The following is a 17,400-nucleotide window of genomic DNA, read 5'->3' on the forward strand; positions in this document are numbered from 1 at the left end:
ATAGATCAAAGAGTTCCTGTTGAGTTCAAGAGGGCGGGATATGCTGCTGATAAACACGCAAGCAGTATTCATGTGGATAGTATAACTTCACATGTTTGTGAGGATTGTTTTTTTAACTAAAGTTCTTTTGCTTCATGGAAGCAAATATATTTCAGAATAAAAAAAAATTACTATTATAATTAAGATAAAACTTAAAAAAAAAATTATATTTTAAAAAAAAAGAAGAAAAAAAAAACAACAACAACAACTGTAAATTTTATATATAATACATATGACCTTTTTCACGATCAATTATAACTTTCGATTTTGTGTTTTCGTTGTCTTTTCCCTCCCTCACAAAAGGCAAATGTGGGCTAAATTAATGTACATAAATCTAGAAAAAAAAATGATAATTCATGAAAAAATAAGTATCCAAAGCAAAGTATCTATGAGCATCTAAGTATTTTTTTTATTTTTTTTATTTAGATTTAATTCAAAAGCATATTCACTTTTTAAATATGACATTTTGTTTCATTTAAAATTTGTTTCGCTTAGAACAATTTTTAATATTAATCAGAAAATCTGTTGACTACTTCTACATCTGCATCCACGGACGAGACTCCTGACAACGACAAAGAGACTTCCAAGGAAACAGAAAAAGTTCTGCCTACCAAACATGCCAAAATACTCATCCGAGGACTACCAGAGGATTTTGAAACAGATAATATTTCCCAAGAATTTGGGAAGTTGGACTTAAAATTTCACGAAGTTATCCAGTTCAAGAAGAGGATGGGCGGGGCCAGGGCTTCGGCCATCAGCGATCCTGCTCAAATCAGCCCAGATGTATGAAATGTGCAGAAATGCGCTATTCATATCAATGCAAGAAGGATAGGAATTCCCCCGCCAAGTGCTGCAACTGCGAGGGAAGCCACACCTCCAGTTTCTCTGGGTGCGAGGCCCGCTCCAGAAGAAAAAGTTTCCAGCCTAAGGATACCCCAGTTACCTCAGCTCATCGACTAGTATCAATCGTGAAGGAACTGCAGGAGATCTTGAAAAACCAAGAAGTTCTCAGTGTACTTCAATCTCTACTCAAGGGGCCATCCCCTACAGAATGATGATCTGCTACTACCACCCATGCCTAACCCCAACAAGGACTTCATTTTTTGAACTTTATTGACATTATTCTAGGCGCCCACGGGCACTATCTTAGACGAAGAAGTGGAGTGTCCGTTTCGCTGACAGGTGCTTCGTATCCTAACTTAGCTCAAGCTCAATGACAACGGCCACCTTTCTCTCTAGTGCTCATTTGAAATTTGAACGGAAGTATAATTCACTTTGAAAATTTTACAACAAATGCATTTAAGAACGTATAGACAAAAATTCGCGTAATTACAAACGAAAATGAGCAATATAGAACATGAAAATCAAAACTGAAGCATAGGCATTGATAAAAAGTTTTAATCATAACAGAAAGTACATACGATTTTTTTATTCGGTCGAATGCAATTAAAGCACGGGACTAGAAAATTTTCACCATTATTAAATTTACAGGAAAACTAGGCTGCTTATGATTGCCGTATTTATCGTTTATTTGTCACTGGTATTGCACTTTCTGTGCCCATAAAATGAATGTAGCTCCTTATTTACTGAAAAAAAGCTAATATAAATTTTAAAATATTTAATTATTCATACAATGAATATAGTTTCCTAGAAGAAATTTGTAACTAACTCTTTCAGAAAAGACAGCAAAATTTTTAAAGATGATATGAATGGAATGAACTGTAATTAATACTACAAATAAATAAGAAAAGTTTACTTATACGCAAAAGAAATAGACAATTTCAAAGACAACTTGTATGAGATGATACAAACTTCAACAACAAATTCGTCCATAAGTGAACAGTTACAAAATAAGTTATCGGCCACAGTTAAAGCTTGCGACTCTCATAGTGCGAAAGTTTGGTGCAATCGATTGCGCAATGAACGTATTTCTCGATTATATTTACCAGTTTATGGCGTAACCTAAATTAAACATTTTTTCATTTATCCAATTTATGGTGCAATTAGAAACTTTACACCAAGTATTTGTTAACATTTACCCAGATTTTTTACAGTGTAATGATAACTCCTTGAAACTATTTTTTAAACTTACTAATACAGCTAAAGTTATTCTGTTAATTATAAAAATTACTTGAACTAAAATTAAAAGTTAATACATTTTTTCTCAGCTACAGCTATTATTTACTCTATTTCGTAACTTAACAAAATCATGTAATTTTGTAATCAACAACCGTGCTAACCTTGAACTGATTGTGGTTGTGGGCAGAGCACTGACTATTGGACCTTAAAATTTTCTCTGACTAAATCCTTTTAAAAAATAAATAAAATAGTATAAATAATTGTGAAAGTCTAAACTATTGCTTGAAAATTCAATGAATGATTAATAATTAATAATAGTTCAATCAGTACAACTTGTGTTGTTTTTATTTTATGAAACGTCAATCTCGAATAAGGGTTAGGTCTATTCATTTTTAATTAAAAATAACTCAATAAAGTAGTGCTCATTATCATTAATTTTAACTATGGTTGATTCAATCTCGATGAGCCAGTAAGGTACAAGCATCATAAAGCAACATCTGAACGTCTTTTCAAAATAATAAGTCCGGGAATTAATTAAAAAAAAACAAACAAGCAAACTGAAAACTTAAATTTTATGCAATGATATTTGGGGTTCTTGTGCATTTGCTCCATCTGTTCATGCCGAAATTAAGCCGTTGCTATTTACTCGGGGGAGGAGAATTGTTCGTAAAAGGTTCGCAACGATTCACGTAAAGTAAAATCATAGGGATCCTTAAAAAGGGACAGATTTTTTAATAAAAAAATTATGATATTAATTTGCTACTAGCAACAATGCTTCTCCAGTAAAAAATTTGAAATTCTTATGCGTTTAAGCCAGAATGTCATGAAAATTTTCGTGACCTCTATTCCAAACTTGATGAACTTTAGGGATTTTTGAGCTAACTAATCTTCAAAATTTCTCAGATTCTGCATTGTAGTAGCTTATTTTATCTATACAGAAATGAGATGCCAACTGCTCCGCTTTCTGAAAATGTTTTTATAGATTGATAGCGAATTAAAATATCGCATCGAAGTATTCATTGAAAAGTTGAATAACTTCCAAGTAAAATTTGTGCAGTAGTGGGCGTTACTTTTCATAACATACGAAATTATTCTCCCTAAGCTCAGTAGCAATATTTACTTTCTATTTAACTCCTAAAAACTCAAGCGGAATGCAGGAGTAGAAGATAATAAATGGCATTAAAAATATTTATCATCATTTCATAGAGTCCAGTTTTGTATTTATTGAAACGAAGCTCCTCAATGAAATATTGTCTTTTATTTAATATAAATTATGATTTGACTACCACTTTTTAAAAAATATAATAGTTTGATTATGTTTCATACAAATCCTCTGAAATATATCTATCTTCGTCGCTATAGACACATAGAAATATCACTAAAGCTCCCTCTTCCAAAGCGAGGAGGGAAGCTAAGATTACAAGAAAGTTTTATGGGAGAAGTTGAACTATCTTCTGGAGTAGTGAGCGGACGTGAGCTTCTCACTGCAGAAGTTTTATCCGTAAGACTAGTCTCATGTGTTCTTTTGTAGGCGCTACTTTTCATTGTGCATTGTAACTAGAGGTGGCAAAAAAAGCTACTTCTCTATCACTGTTACTTCTGCTACTGTGATTCAAAAGTAACAGTGACTGTGATTGTATCGATATTTTCTATCAATTAATGGTTTAAATTTGGTATACATAAATCGATTAAATGTTTTTAATAAATAATCGATATAATTAGTTTTTAGTATATAAATCGATATCATCAATATATTATGTAATCGATTAAGCCAAATAATCGTTATACTTAGTAGTCCTTTTTATTCTAAGGGTCGGGATAGTTGTAATCGACATTGTCAGCCTTCATCGATGAAAAGAAATCGAGAATAACACATAATCGAATTTCGCAATGCTTCAGATCTAGCAGTCTTTCATACTCCGTAAATTATATTGCTATTCTAGAGCAGTTTCCAAACGTCCAGCATTAGAAATTCTTCTGTTTTGTTCTTACATTTGGCCATCGCTCAATCCTACTTAAAATACATTTGTCCTGTTGCTAAAGCAGTCGGCAAGCACCATGACTGTTCTGAGAGACAAACAGTACCTATTTTTCCGTCTCGGTCTCACACCCCTCAGCTTTTCCCTGTATGTTGTGGAGTATGGATGGTTAAATTCAGTTAATAATGTTATAATAAATTATTAGCTTTACGTGAATCTAAAAATATTTTATATTATAAATTTCTATTTAAATAAAACACTTAATGTTTTCCCTTATAAATTCTATACAATGCAATAAAGTCATGAAACTATAAAATTTTTTTTATTTTAATTTCACAATAGTAGCATTTATAAAGATATAAACTCATACGGTATTCCTTTATCACTATCTTAATAAAAGTATCCTCTCATGGTATACGCAATGAATATATTTATATATATATATATATGTGATTAAGTATCTACCACCTTAAATTAAAAAATAGATGTACTATATTTATTTTTCAAAACTGCAACGTATTTAATTTCCTTTTACTTCAATTGCAATCCAATTACCAGAAAGAACCACCCCAAAGATCAAAATTCAAGACGAATGGGAAAAAGGCCGCCACGGCCCCAGGGGCCCAGATAAATGTCGATGATAATGATATTATATGCAACAAGCAAGATGCTTGTCTTCCTTAACTAACAGCCACCCCATAGACTGCTGAACTCAAACTGTCTTTTATTTTAACTTTTTATTCTATTTCATGATGTGTGGGATATGGGCCTTCTTCGCTGCCCAGGTGCCCAATTTTCTATAAAGAAAGAAAGAAAGAATTCTTATATGCCCGCCAGGAGAAGACCCAACAAAACCCGACAGCTATCGACCAATCAGTTTACTCTCCCCACTGAGCAAAATTGCTGAGACTTCAGTGATGATAACCACATTATTATCGATGAGCAATTTGGCTTTCACCCGAAACATTCCACACAACACCAACTCATCAGGCTCATTGAATACATACACGAAGGATGGCTACACAACAAACACACAGGTTCCGTCTTTCTCGATTTGGCTTAAGCGTTTTACAAGGTATGGATCGATGCACTTATCTATAAATTAATTAAATACAATTTCCCTGGACCCCTTATTCCAATTATACGATCCTACCTAAATCACTGAAAGTTCATGGTCAACTGCAACACCTTTTTCTCAACCTTAAGACCTATTAATAGCGGTGTTCCCCAGGGGAGCAAACTAGAACCTCTCCTATTTTTAATTTTTATTAATGATATCCCTCGAGATCCTGGTATTCTGACTGCACCATTGCCACACAAAGCAAGTATATCAGCGATATCAACAGGGATATTATTTACCATCTACTCACCATCATTGACTACTTCCAAAATTGGAAACTTGCCCTCAATATCGACAAGACTCAGGCAGTGCTATTCACCAGAAAAAGGACCTACAAGAAGGATGTTATCATTGATAACAACTTCTCTTTCAAATGGGAAACGAGGGCCACGTACTTAGGTGTCATTATGAATAAAACCTTGACATTCAAATATCATTTTAAAAACATTAAGAGTAAATTCATAGCAGCAAAATGTGCACTTTATCCTATTCTAAAAAAGAACTCTCCCCTCCACACTAATACCAGGATTCTAGCTTTTAAAATGCTTCTCACCCCCCTATTAACATATGCAGCACCCGTCTTCGGGGGGGGGGGTATTTCGGGTATGTCCTGGTATTTCAGGAACAAAAATATCCGTAATGACACCTGTACGCCTAGCCTTCTTGACTTATACAAAAATAGTTCTCTTAAGTATTTTCTTAAGAGCACTGGACACTCCAACCCCCTTATATGGTCTTCCTCTAACTACGACCCAGATGACCCTAAGTGCAGGAGACGGCCTGAGGCCATTCTCCATTACTATAATAATCTCCAAGAAATCGTTTGAGTCGTATTGCTGATTTTTCTATCCCCCTGACTGGCTCCTCATCTCTATCATCATTTCATCATTATCCTTTTCCACCTTCTTGAGTTGGCCCACTCCTTCGCGGCTTTACTGCCGCTCATTCTGATTCAATTTACCAATACAACTACTAACAATGCTAATCATTAACTGCTTATTTGTCAATAATTATAAATAAACAATAAATAATGATTTATAATAAAGGATATTTAAAATTTTTTTTTTAAGGAACTAGTGACTTTATTTGTTTGTCTATGATATTACCTGTCTGTGTTATCCCTGTTCTATCTTCGTTTACCATAATATTATTTAACTACCTAACATTAAGTTTACTAACCCTAATGATTTTAATATCAATGGCTTTTGTAATCATATAATTTACGGAGGTGGCCTTTTTGGCCAGGTACTCTGGTGCACCAAGTATAAGTTTCCGCAGACCATACTGGTTTAGAAGTTTTTTAGTGAAAATGAAATGTTGCACTAAGGCTCTCTCCGCTAAAGCAAGGAGGGAAGCTAAAGCTACGATAAGAAGAAAAGAAGATGTTGAACTATTCGGTATATGACATTATGATAAGCGTACTTAGGAATGAGCAACGGCCCTGAATGCGTATTGCAACTACTGAGAGAAACAGCAGTTTATTTGGGATGGCATGGATTTCGTTATAGTGGGCGTTACTTTTAACCGCAATACTCCTTTTTTAAAGTTTCTTAGACCTGTGCTTAAAATGAAGGCAGGAAATATAGAGGATGTAGTACTGAGAATGTAGTATGAAAATACTGAGTATGTTTCTCGAGTATGTAGCTAAGAATAAATTAAACTCACGCGCCATCAGATTTCTAATTCTGATGCGATTTTAGCAGATAGGAGAAAGTAGAATCCATTGCTGAGTAGGATCCTTATGACAACACTGTTAACGTTATTGAATCCGACACAGAATATGTTCTGATATATAGAATATGTTCCGTTATATATGATGATATGACACAATATATGTTCTATGTCTTCCATAGCATGTTTTAAAAACTTTTCATTGTGTTACAGTTTTGACATGCTCTTGATTAAATTATCTCCTTTAATATTAAATCTAAATTAATGAGTGCTACCACCGCCAAGAAATAATACTGAAATCAAAACTAAAACTAAGATAAAAATTCAAGCGGGCAGGAACCCGCTTATTATATATTATTTTAAAACCGAGACTAAATATGATGTAGCCACAGGAAGCCAGAAATTTTGGTAACCACAACTAAACAAAAGATGCAACCGGAAGTAAGCAATTTTGGGAAATGAAATCAAAACTTAAACAGGAGATAAACTACTCAACTCAACAGCAGGAGGGAAACAACTCAAGTGCACTTGAACTCCGTCTGCTCTCCCTGTGTGCTGGAATCGGTTTTTTATACTGCTATCGGGTGTAATTAAACAAGGGGTGTTTAATTTATCTGTTGAAAGCAAACAAAATATTTGAACTATAAAAAAGACAATCGTCAGGGCTTTTATAATGAACCGGCAATATTGCTAAATTCGCCTAGACTTGTTTGTCAAATGCGGATTGTAAAATTATTTTTCCCTTAACTTCGATTTCTAAAGACTGAAGTAATCAAAATAAAAATCTCAGTCCCGCTATCGATGATCGCTTCTATTTGTCTACTTGCAATAGAGATGGAAAATTTTTGTAACGGGCACAAATTAATTTTATTTAAAGTTTTAGAACTCTGCAAATGTTTAGAATTTACATTTGCAACCACTGCAGTTTTATCTCTGGGTTTATTTATAGACGCATGTGTGTTACTTCGGGTTTTGTTCTGAATATCATTACCGGCTTTATTTGATTGCTCATAGTATTTATTTTTTCTGTTTGGGCAGCTGTTAGCCATATGTGAGTTACTATAACAAATATAGCATTCTCGCGTTGGGGTAAAATATTTGTTTTCTCTAGTGAATGGGGTTTTTCTCAAAGGTGGTGGAACATACTTAGTATTTCCATTCGAATAGCGGTTGTTGACCGAATTATCATACAATTCTGAAACATTTCTACCTTTAGAGGTAAACCAATTATCTCCAAGTATCTAATTGTTTTATTCTAATACAGCTTCGCGTTTCGTTGTCTAACGCACTTAGTAATCTATCGCCAACTATTAATTCATTCAGCGTCTCAAAATCTTTTGCATTTTTAAGTTCGCAATAAAAGTCCCAGTTGGCTCTGAGTCTGTTAGCAATTTGCATATAGTTTTCGCTTTTCGATCTTTTGGCCCTAAGAACGTTTTCTAAGCAGGCTTCTGGGGTAGGTTGAAATCCTTTTAAAATTAAAGCTTGAACTTTATGATAATCTTTTATTCATTCCGCGTTCACCTAACACATTAAATAATATTTCGACTTTTAATTCTTTCGGAAACACTTTTTATTACAAATGCTTTTTCAAGAGAAGTAAAAAATAAATTTCAAGAGTCGGGTTTACTAGGAACGGTCGTTCACCAATAGTTGGCGCTTGGCTACGTCTTCATCACGTGGTATCCGACTATACTTTTTTACTATTTTAGGGAGAAGGATGTGAACAATCCTGAACAAGGTAGCTATTTGGCGATCGTATGTCAAAAATACTTATTTCGCAATCATTATGCGCACTTCTTTTAACATTAAATATTTCCTAAATTTGATGACATTTCTCTCTTTTGAGTAAATAGTTTGTCCTTTTGAGAAATTTTACTGGGAGAACAGCAGTTTTTAAACTTAAAATATATTTAATTAGCTAGAGCAATGAAAGGTATAATAGCAGATGAAAAAGAGAAGTAAGTGACTGAAAAAAAACCTCACTGTTTGCGTTTGGCGCATTAAGAGTTGTCTCAATTTTAAGCACGGAGATGTTTCTCCTCTTACTCCCGCGCTGAAATGAACTCTGCACCCGAGGAGGTGGAGTCAAGTGCCAACTCCTGGTGAACGAACTATAGTTAAAGTTTTAACGCTTTTGATTAATGTTTCTAAGTTATTATTATATGAACTAAAATCATTCCCTACATTTGAGTTAGAACTATTACTCTCTGTCTGAATTCTAGTTAATTCTAATTGTGATTTAACAATCTCAAGCCTAGTCTTCTCGAGTTCTAATGCAGTTTCAGTTGTTGTTTCGTTTTGATACTTTTCTGCACTTAATAATTCTGCTTCTTTTTTCTCTCGTTCAATACGTTCCGAAACTGTAGTAATTAAAAATTCTTTAAGAAAATCAAAGTTATTTTTACATTGATCACTTTTTTCTATCAAATCTTTTAAATCAACAGCTTTATGTTCCGATTTTACTTCTATGCCTAATTCTTCTACAGCTACTACCAAATCTTCTTTTTTCATTCCTCTTATGTTAAACATAATTGTTCTATTTGTTTCTATTCCCTAACTATTATAATTTCTTTAAATGACAATTATTCTCTTTTAGAATATCACTTAAAATCAATACTTCTCATAATTCAACACTTAAAATGTTCCTTATAAACAGAATATGATAAATCTCATACCTTAATTTAGGCTCTGGTTCTCGAAAGAGAGAGGGCTATGATGTCGCACTGTCCAAACAATAATTTCTCGGAGTGCCAGACTACTACCAAAAAAGAAACGTATTTCCTTCACAGCCACTTTGTGCGAACTCTTACATATCTTTATTCACGATATCTACACCTGATCACCGCGCCATCTCAACATGGAGGCAAGACAACCATATTCTATAGCCTAATTGCTGCTGATTTTTGATTCCGAAAAAGAAAGATTAGGTGGAAGAATTAGAACATATTAATGATTTTATAATTCACTTAATATTTTAGTGAATTTAATATTTTAGTGAGGAGTTCTGCAAATTTTTTTTGAATAGCTGCACCTTTTTATATTTCAAGTAAATGTTACAAGTATTATGAATTCTTATTTTGTAATTCACTCATTGCTAAGGTGCTATTGAAGGTTTAATTCTTTATTCTTATTTATACTGACCTGACCATTACAAAATTCATTTTCTTTGGGAAAGTGAAATGGATTGCATTTTATTGAATCATTACTTCTGTCAGCCGCAATTTATATAATTACTAGCACTTTATATAATTTCTTACCTAAAATATTGAAAAGTCTGTTGCAAAAACAAAGTAAGTACATAGTAAAAAATTGTTTGCAAGATAGTAAGAATAAAGTTTAAAAATAAGTAAATAAATATAACACTAGATTTATGTAACCAGAAGAGGACTGTTTCAGCACTTGAATAGTTTTCTTACAATAAGCAAATTTGCAATATAATACACTATCAAAAATGGGCTTAATATACCAATTTCGACTTGCCTGGTTCATTTATTGTATATATTCAAGTCAAACACCACAGATATTGCTTAGGTGAAGTTAAAAATGAAAAGAAATAACTGGTGGAAAATTATTTTATTTTATTTTATAACCGTCGTTGAGCAGCCGACCCAATTTCATGGGTTTACGACTACTTACGTTCAACTCCGTAGCCTTGTAATTTTGAACCAATCCAGAAGACAAGGAAACTCCTGGATCAGTACCCCCAGAGGTATTGATTTGTTGTGGGAACAAGGAGGACTTTGAGACTCGACAGATTTAACGTGCATCAGTCACCATTTACTACACGGGGAGTCTTCGGCCGGCGAGGATCGAACCCACGACCTCTTGGATATGGGCCCAGCGCCCTAGCGACCAGGCTATCCCACTCTTTTCCGTCTCGCTATATATAGGCTTTCAGCCCTGATCGCAGTCAAACCACTCAATAATTGTTACAAGAACAACAAAAAATATATAATTAGCTTTAATTGAAAAGTAACATAACAAGCTTTAATTAAATAAGTTGATAACAAGTAATGGAGCAAACATAATAAGTTTTATTAAATTATTTTGTTAATAATGAGTAACATGATAACAAAGTAAATTTTAATTTAATTAGAAGAGAGAAAAGAACGAATAATTTGTTCTTATGTTTTTTTTCTTCTTTTTTTTTCAATCAATATCTAATGTTTAGTAACAAAAAATTTTTTTTTTTAAAAGTAAATACATTTAAATAATGTGTAAATATGATAGGTATCTTTTTGAATAGTAATTTTTTTTACTCAAAATGCTTCTTTTTTCATATGTAACCGGACTACTGTACTTCTTGAATGAGCCACAAGATCTGGAGCATCAACTGAAGCCAGAGAGTGCTCTTCTATAACTCTTCAGCAGACCAGTACGCAGATGTCCTGGGTTTGCACTAGCTACCACCAGTCCCGACCTCCATAAAAACTCGGATTGCACAGCCGCTTTTAATATATACTTGAATTTTTTTTATTTCATAACCGTCATTGAACTGCCGAGCCAATTTTCGGGTTTACGTTTACTAATGCTCCACTACGTTGACTTGTAATTTTGAACCCAATCCAGAAAACAATGGAACTACTGGACCATGTATTGGGAGAAATTTTGCCTTTGTGGAGGATTTTTTGATGCAACTAACTCGCTTTTGCGTTACATGGAGAGGAAAACTACGAAATCTCCCATGGTTTGCCTGACTGCAAGGGGACTCTAACCCACTATCCGCCTACCACTGAGGATATTTTAAGTCTGTATTGTGGTGGGTGCAAGCGTTATGCGGAATTCATATCAATCAGCCATTGCTGGGATTCGAATTCAGTTCACCTCATTGAAAGGCACTCTATCCAGTGAGCCATTGCGGCTCATTTTAATACGTAAGAAACTTTTATAGTCCACACCATTTTGACGCTACTAAAACAATGTATAGGCGAAGTACTAATCAGTGAGCAGTTGGTCCAACTACGCCTATATAATTCAATGCCCCGCTTTTCCACATTGTTTTCCATCTGCAAGTAAATACCACTCAGTGTTACGTTTCCGCATACAATTCCGGTGTGTGATTTTGGAAGTAAAAATGTTTTTAGCATTTTAACTGTCAATTGATGGGATGAAATTTGCTCAATAGGATAATAATTCAAAATAGGATATGAAATATGATAAACTAAGATTAACATGGAGGGGATAAACTTTTAGACCAACATAGTTTTTCGACCGTCGAAACTAAGTCTTAATGCGAGCTCTCAAAATACTATATCGACTTTCGCCATCTAAAATTTTTTGAAGCAAATGAAGTCAATCCACTGACAGTAACTTTGAAATAATATCATTAAAATTGAGACTAAGTAATCGGGTTTTTTGAACCCGGGTTATCTCATTGGAAGGCTCGAGCTCTATTTTTCCAGAGCTACCATGGCTCAAATCTTTTAATTGAAATAACATTTTTAAAATCGCGACTAAATAAACTGGCTAAAAAAAAAAAAAAAAGAAAAAAAAAACATTCCACAACTTCCCATTGTGGGCCTGAGGGGTCATGGAGGTTAAGGCTCCACAATTTCCTGATCAACAACATGATTACGGCAATAATGGTCGGTATGGCACATTGGCTGAGCTTATTTTTCAGACAAGCTGAGACCCTCGCAATTTAGCTGTCTTGGGTTCAAACAACGCCTGGGAATTGAAACCAAGTTCTTCATAATGACTATTTAGTGCTTTGAATACTGAGCCATTTGAGATATTTATTAGGGTTAAATTAGCTCTTCTGTTGAATTTTCAAAACTAATATCCCTTTTAATATAAAATTAATTTCTTTTAAAGATAAAGTGGAATTTGTGAAAAGTAAAGGTTAAATATAATTAAATTATAGTAACAACAAAAGCATTTTTCATTTCATTACGTGTACTAAATACACTCAGTTTAAATTTTGAACAAATAATGGAAAAGAAGTATTGTTGCATTTACAAATTCCAAGCATCTGAGAACAATTAAAGCCTATTAATTTTTTAAATAATTTCCAAAAGAGACAAACAACAATGAGACAAATCATCGTTTGTCAGCGTAACAATATAATCTTTCCATTTCCTCAAAACCCTCTTGCGACTAAGTTACGATTACCAACTTCAAAAAGTTTAAAAAAGCAATCATGCCGAATATTTTCCGCTACATCTGGAGAAAAATGTAAGTATTATATTTCTCTAATTTTTTTAAGTACATTAGTTATTAATAAATTACACTATTCGCTTTTAGTTTCAAGTTTCGCTATAATGAGTACTATAAAACATAAATTAAGTTAGTTAGAAAATATTAAAGTAAAATTCTGGATAAATTTTTTTTATTTTATTTAAAAAAAAATCACAAAACTTCCTTTGTAGTTAAAACAAGACTAAAAAGCAATTCAATATAACATTTGAAATTTACTTTTTGTAGGGTTATGATGTCATTAAAAAAAAACGTGGGCACTAATGGGCTAAATGCAATGTATGAATACGGGAACTATTTAAAATGCGTATCTTTCATAATGACATACTTTGAGATAAATTTTATAATGCTTGTCATAATGGAAGTAAAAAAATATTTTTGTGGACTTCACAGAGAGGAGAAAGGGAAAAAATTCACTCTAAAGTCAGTAAATCATTAAAAAGAGAGGAGGGATTAAAAACATCATATACTGTGATATCAGGAAGAGAAAAGTAATTGCCAAAAACATGTTCTTGTTTTTTCCTGCAATAAAAAGGTTTTCATATTTTGAATCTTACCTGATTTAAAAATCATTTTTCAAAAATGTTTTAAACGTTTTTTTATTATTTACTGCTTAAATATCGAATTTCGACTCTTTTTGTTTATATATTTTTACATTGACCTGAAGGATTGCGATTACGGGCATCGCATACGAAAAGAACTTATTAGAAAGGTGTCACAAATGTCATTAGCAAATCAAGCTGATTATTTTAATGTAAAAAGTAATATTCGGAGTAAAATGATTATGGAAACACAAATTTTGACAAAAGGATCTTCAAATTAGATAAACAATTGTTTTATAATCATTTATAAATATCTAAAAAAAAATAAAATCATTCAGCTGTGTAGCTGAATAACTTACTTCAATGCTAATGCATTGTTTATCAATTCTTATCAATTAAAATACATCTTTGTACAATCAATAAATCAATAAACTGAATATTTTCTTAATTTTAATTTCTTCTTAATATCTTCATAAATTTCTTATCATTAATATGAATTCCTTTTTAGCTTGATTTTTGACTATGAGTAATGTTAAGGTCAAACCCAGACGGTTTATCTTGCTTAAATGTTGGTTGATTATTTTGCATAAAAAGAGACTTAAATTTGTTTGACCATAATCATTGTTCATTTAGAAATTCATTATAGTGCTACTGCAGAATGTTCAAGCAATAACACTGTAATCAGTTTTTATAATCAATTAACTCGAATTTTAAAACTTCTTTTTTGTTAGTTGTTATAATAATTACCTAAATTGTTATTACTAAGTATTAATGAATCAATTGGGAGAAAAAATGCCATCATATTATTCCCATTTTTTGAGGGAAAAATATGATAAAATAAAAAGACTTTATTATCAAAAAACTTTTTAGTTTAAAAAAATAACGTTAAAAAGTCAAAAATACGTTTAAAATAAAAAAAAAGTGGATATTTAATTGCTTAAGGAGTGTCAATTTCGAAGACATTAACGGTACTTAATTCGGTTAGAAAAACCATGCAAGATCAGATTTGTTCTATAAAAAGTACTAATACAAATTCGAATTTGAAAAAAAAAAAAAAAAAAAAAAAAAAATTGCGCGTGTGTGTTTTTTAAAATTTCTATCAGTGCATACGCAAACAAAAGTTTTGTGCTTTACGGATGAAAAAAAAGAAAGGAAAATTGAAATTAAGCTAAATTGCGAATGTTAGAAAGATTTATCTATCATTACTTAAAATATTTAGGAAAAAGATATATATATATATAATAGATTTTATTTTTATTTTACATCCTACTTAAAAAGTTTATTTTAAAAATTATTTTAGAACAAAAAGGAAGAAATCCAAAAAGTTATTTCCTCCCAATAAGACCGATGAAGGAAAAGAAAAACTAAGATCTTGTGAGAAAACATTGGACAATGACAAAATTTCTCAACTCACCCGGCCAACGCAGAACATCAGCGAAGGAAGAGCTTTGTACAATCAAGTGGATAAAAAGATTCAGACGGACTTAGAATCACCATCACCATCTGCAATTACCACCTGCAACACTTCAGAGCTCGCCCCGCAGAAAATAGAATTGAGCCAGGGAAGAGTTAATCAAATGACTATAGAGGATGAATTTGAAATGGAACTTGAAAGAAATGCTCTCAACATCAGCAGTGTTTCGCAGCTCGCCCCATTACAAACAGAATTAAATGAGGGAAGAGTTAATGAAGAGAATAAAAAGAACCAGATTGAGACAGACAAAATTATACTCGACGATTACCTACTTGATAACTTTAATCCGTCTCAGATCAACATTCATGAATCCAATGAAAAGGAGATTGTTGAAAATGAGCCTAACATCAGCGATTTTTCACAGCTCGCCCAAATTCGAATAGATCTGACGGAGGAAAGAGTTTATTTTGTAAATCACAAGAATTCAGAGAACAACACCAATTCTGACATGCGCAAAGAAATTGGACGTGAGGAAGACAAACCTAACATCTACTTTCTTTCACTGCTCGCCCTGATCCGGAAGGAAGTGAGTCAGAGAAGAGTTAACTATGTTAATGAAATGGACACGGAGAACAACACCAACTCTGATGTACCCACAGATTTTGAAAGTGAAGGAAATGATACTAACAACTGCAATATTCCTCAACTGTCCTCTCAACAACTGGATGGAGTAAACCAACTGAATATTGACAAAAAGATCAACTCTGGTGAAATGAAACATGAAAATTCATCTGACATCAGTAATGTTTCACAGCTCACCCCGTTACAACTACACCTTAGCGAGGGAAGAGCTTCTAAAAGCCAAGAGAATTCTTGTATTGACATATCGAAGGACTTTGATGACAACGAACCATTAGGTGTGAAGGATGGAGAACCAAGTGTTAAAAAACCCACAACACAAAAGAATTATTTCAAGAGGAAATGGCGACTCATACAAAAAAGAATTAGACCAAAAAAATCGAAGGATACAAAAAATCCATCTCAAAAACGCGATAAGTTTTTTTAAGTGTTTTATTCAATTCTGCAGTTTATGACTTTATTTTTCGTTTAAATATACAATGCTAAATTTTCATGCAGATATTCAGATGTTTTTGCACAGGAGCAATATCAACACAAGTATAGAAGAAAACAACCATAGAACAAAACAAATATAGAAGAAAGCATGTCAGAAGTTTAAAAAGTTCAAGCAAATCAGGAAGAAAAAGTCCAGAAACTCAAGAAGAAGAAGAAAAAAAAGTGAAAAAACTATTCTAGAAATTTCTGGCAAGGGCAAATACAACAAATGTGCTAAATTTTGAACAGTAACATCTAAAACCTGTCTCAGGTATATATGTTTTTACGGAAACATAGTTTTTAAAAAAAAAAAAATTATTTGAAACAACAATGTACAGGAATTGTACTTACTACGTTTTTACAAAATTTTTAAAATAGATTTTTCAAAGGTTGTAGGTAGTATTATACCGATGATGGTAGCTGTATACCCGACCTTGAAAGAAAGTCAGTTAAATATGATTAGAACAGTCATAGGTATTTTTTTTACCTATGCCGAGGAGGTATGTTATTGCCTTTTAGTATGAAAAAGATGGATGATTAGCCTCAGAAGAGAAGAAAGATGAAAGTCTGAGATGAAAGTTTTCTTTCCAAATATGAAATAGTTTAGGAGAGAAGCTAATGTAGGATGAAAAAACACAAAAAAAATAGAAAAAGAATTGCATCAAGAGAAAAAATAGTGGTCTTAGTGACATCATAGTCTCTGCAATAATAATAAAGGAAAAGAAAATGTTAATGAAATAATCAGAAATACAATGCTAGTAGTAAAACATTTTGCAAGTTCCTCTATAAAGTAACAGAAAAAGATATCCTCTGACACTTGCTCTGTGCAGTATTAAAAGCTCTATACAACCAATAAAATTAAGAAATAAACCAAAAAAATGTATTAAAATTAAAAATTGTCGGCGTGTTGTCCCCCAATCGTCTCTAACAAAAAAAGCAAATAACGATGGAAAATGAAATAAAAAGATGAATAACCAGAAAAATGTTTTGCAATATGCCAATATATTGTAGAAATAAAAAAAAAATATGTAACATTTTGGCCAATAAATATATCAAAATTCTTATGTATTGTGACTCATTTTGTTTTACTATTCTTTTTTCCGCGAAGTGTACAGGATTAAACTTGCAATATCCAACCATAACAAAGCATAATACTTAATAATATGAACACTTCATTAGCTTCAAAAAATATGAAGATCGTAATTAAAGTCAAAATTTTACGAGCTCTCAGAAATAGGCACTCAA

General features: G+C 32.5%; 1 protein-coding gene across 1 annotated transcript; it reads left to right on the forward strand.

Annotated features, from left to right (window-relative positions):
- The first annotated feature begins 12,421 nt into the window (after window positions 1-12,421).
- LOC139425801 (putative leucine-rich repeat-containing protein DDB_G0290503) lies at window positions 12,422-16,108 on the forward strand. Its single transcript, XM_071181758.1, has 2 exons — window positions 12,422-12,480; window positions 14,929-16,108. Exons 1-2 carry the CDS (start codon window positions 12,422-12,424, stop codon window positions 16,106-16,108), a joined length of 1,239 nt encoding a protein of 412 aa, XP_071037859.1.
- The last annotated feature ends 1,292 nt before the right edge of the window (window positions 16,109-17,400 follow it).

Source organism: Parasteatoda tepidariorum, chromosome 6 (genome assembly GCF_043381705.1).
Source record: "Parasteatoda tepidariorum isolate YZ-2023 chromosome 6, CAS_Ptep_4.0, whole genome shotgun sequence".
Lineage (NCBI taxonomy): Eukaryota > Metazoa > Arthropoda > Arachnida > Araneae > Theridiidae > Parasteatoda > Parasteatoda tepidariorum.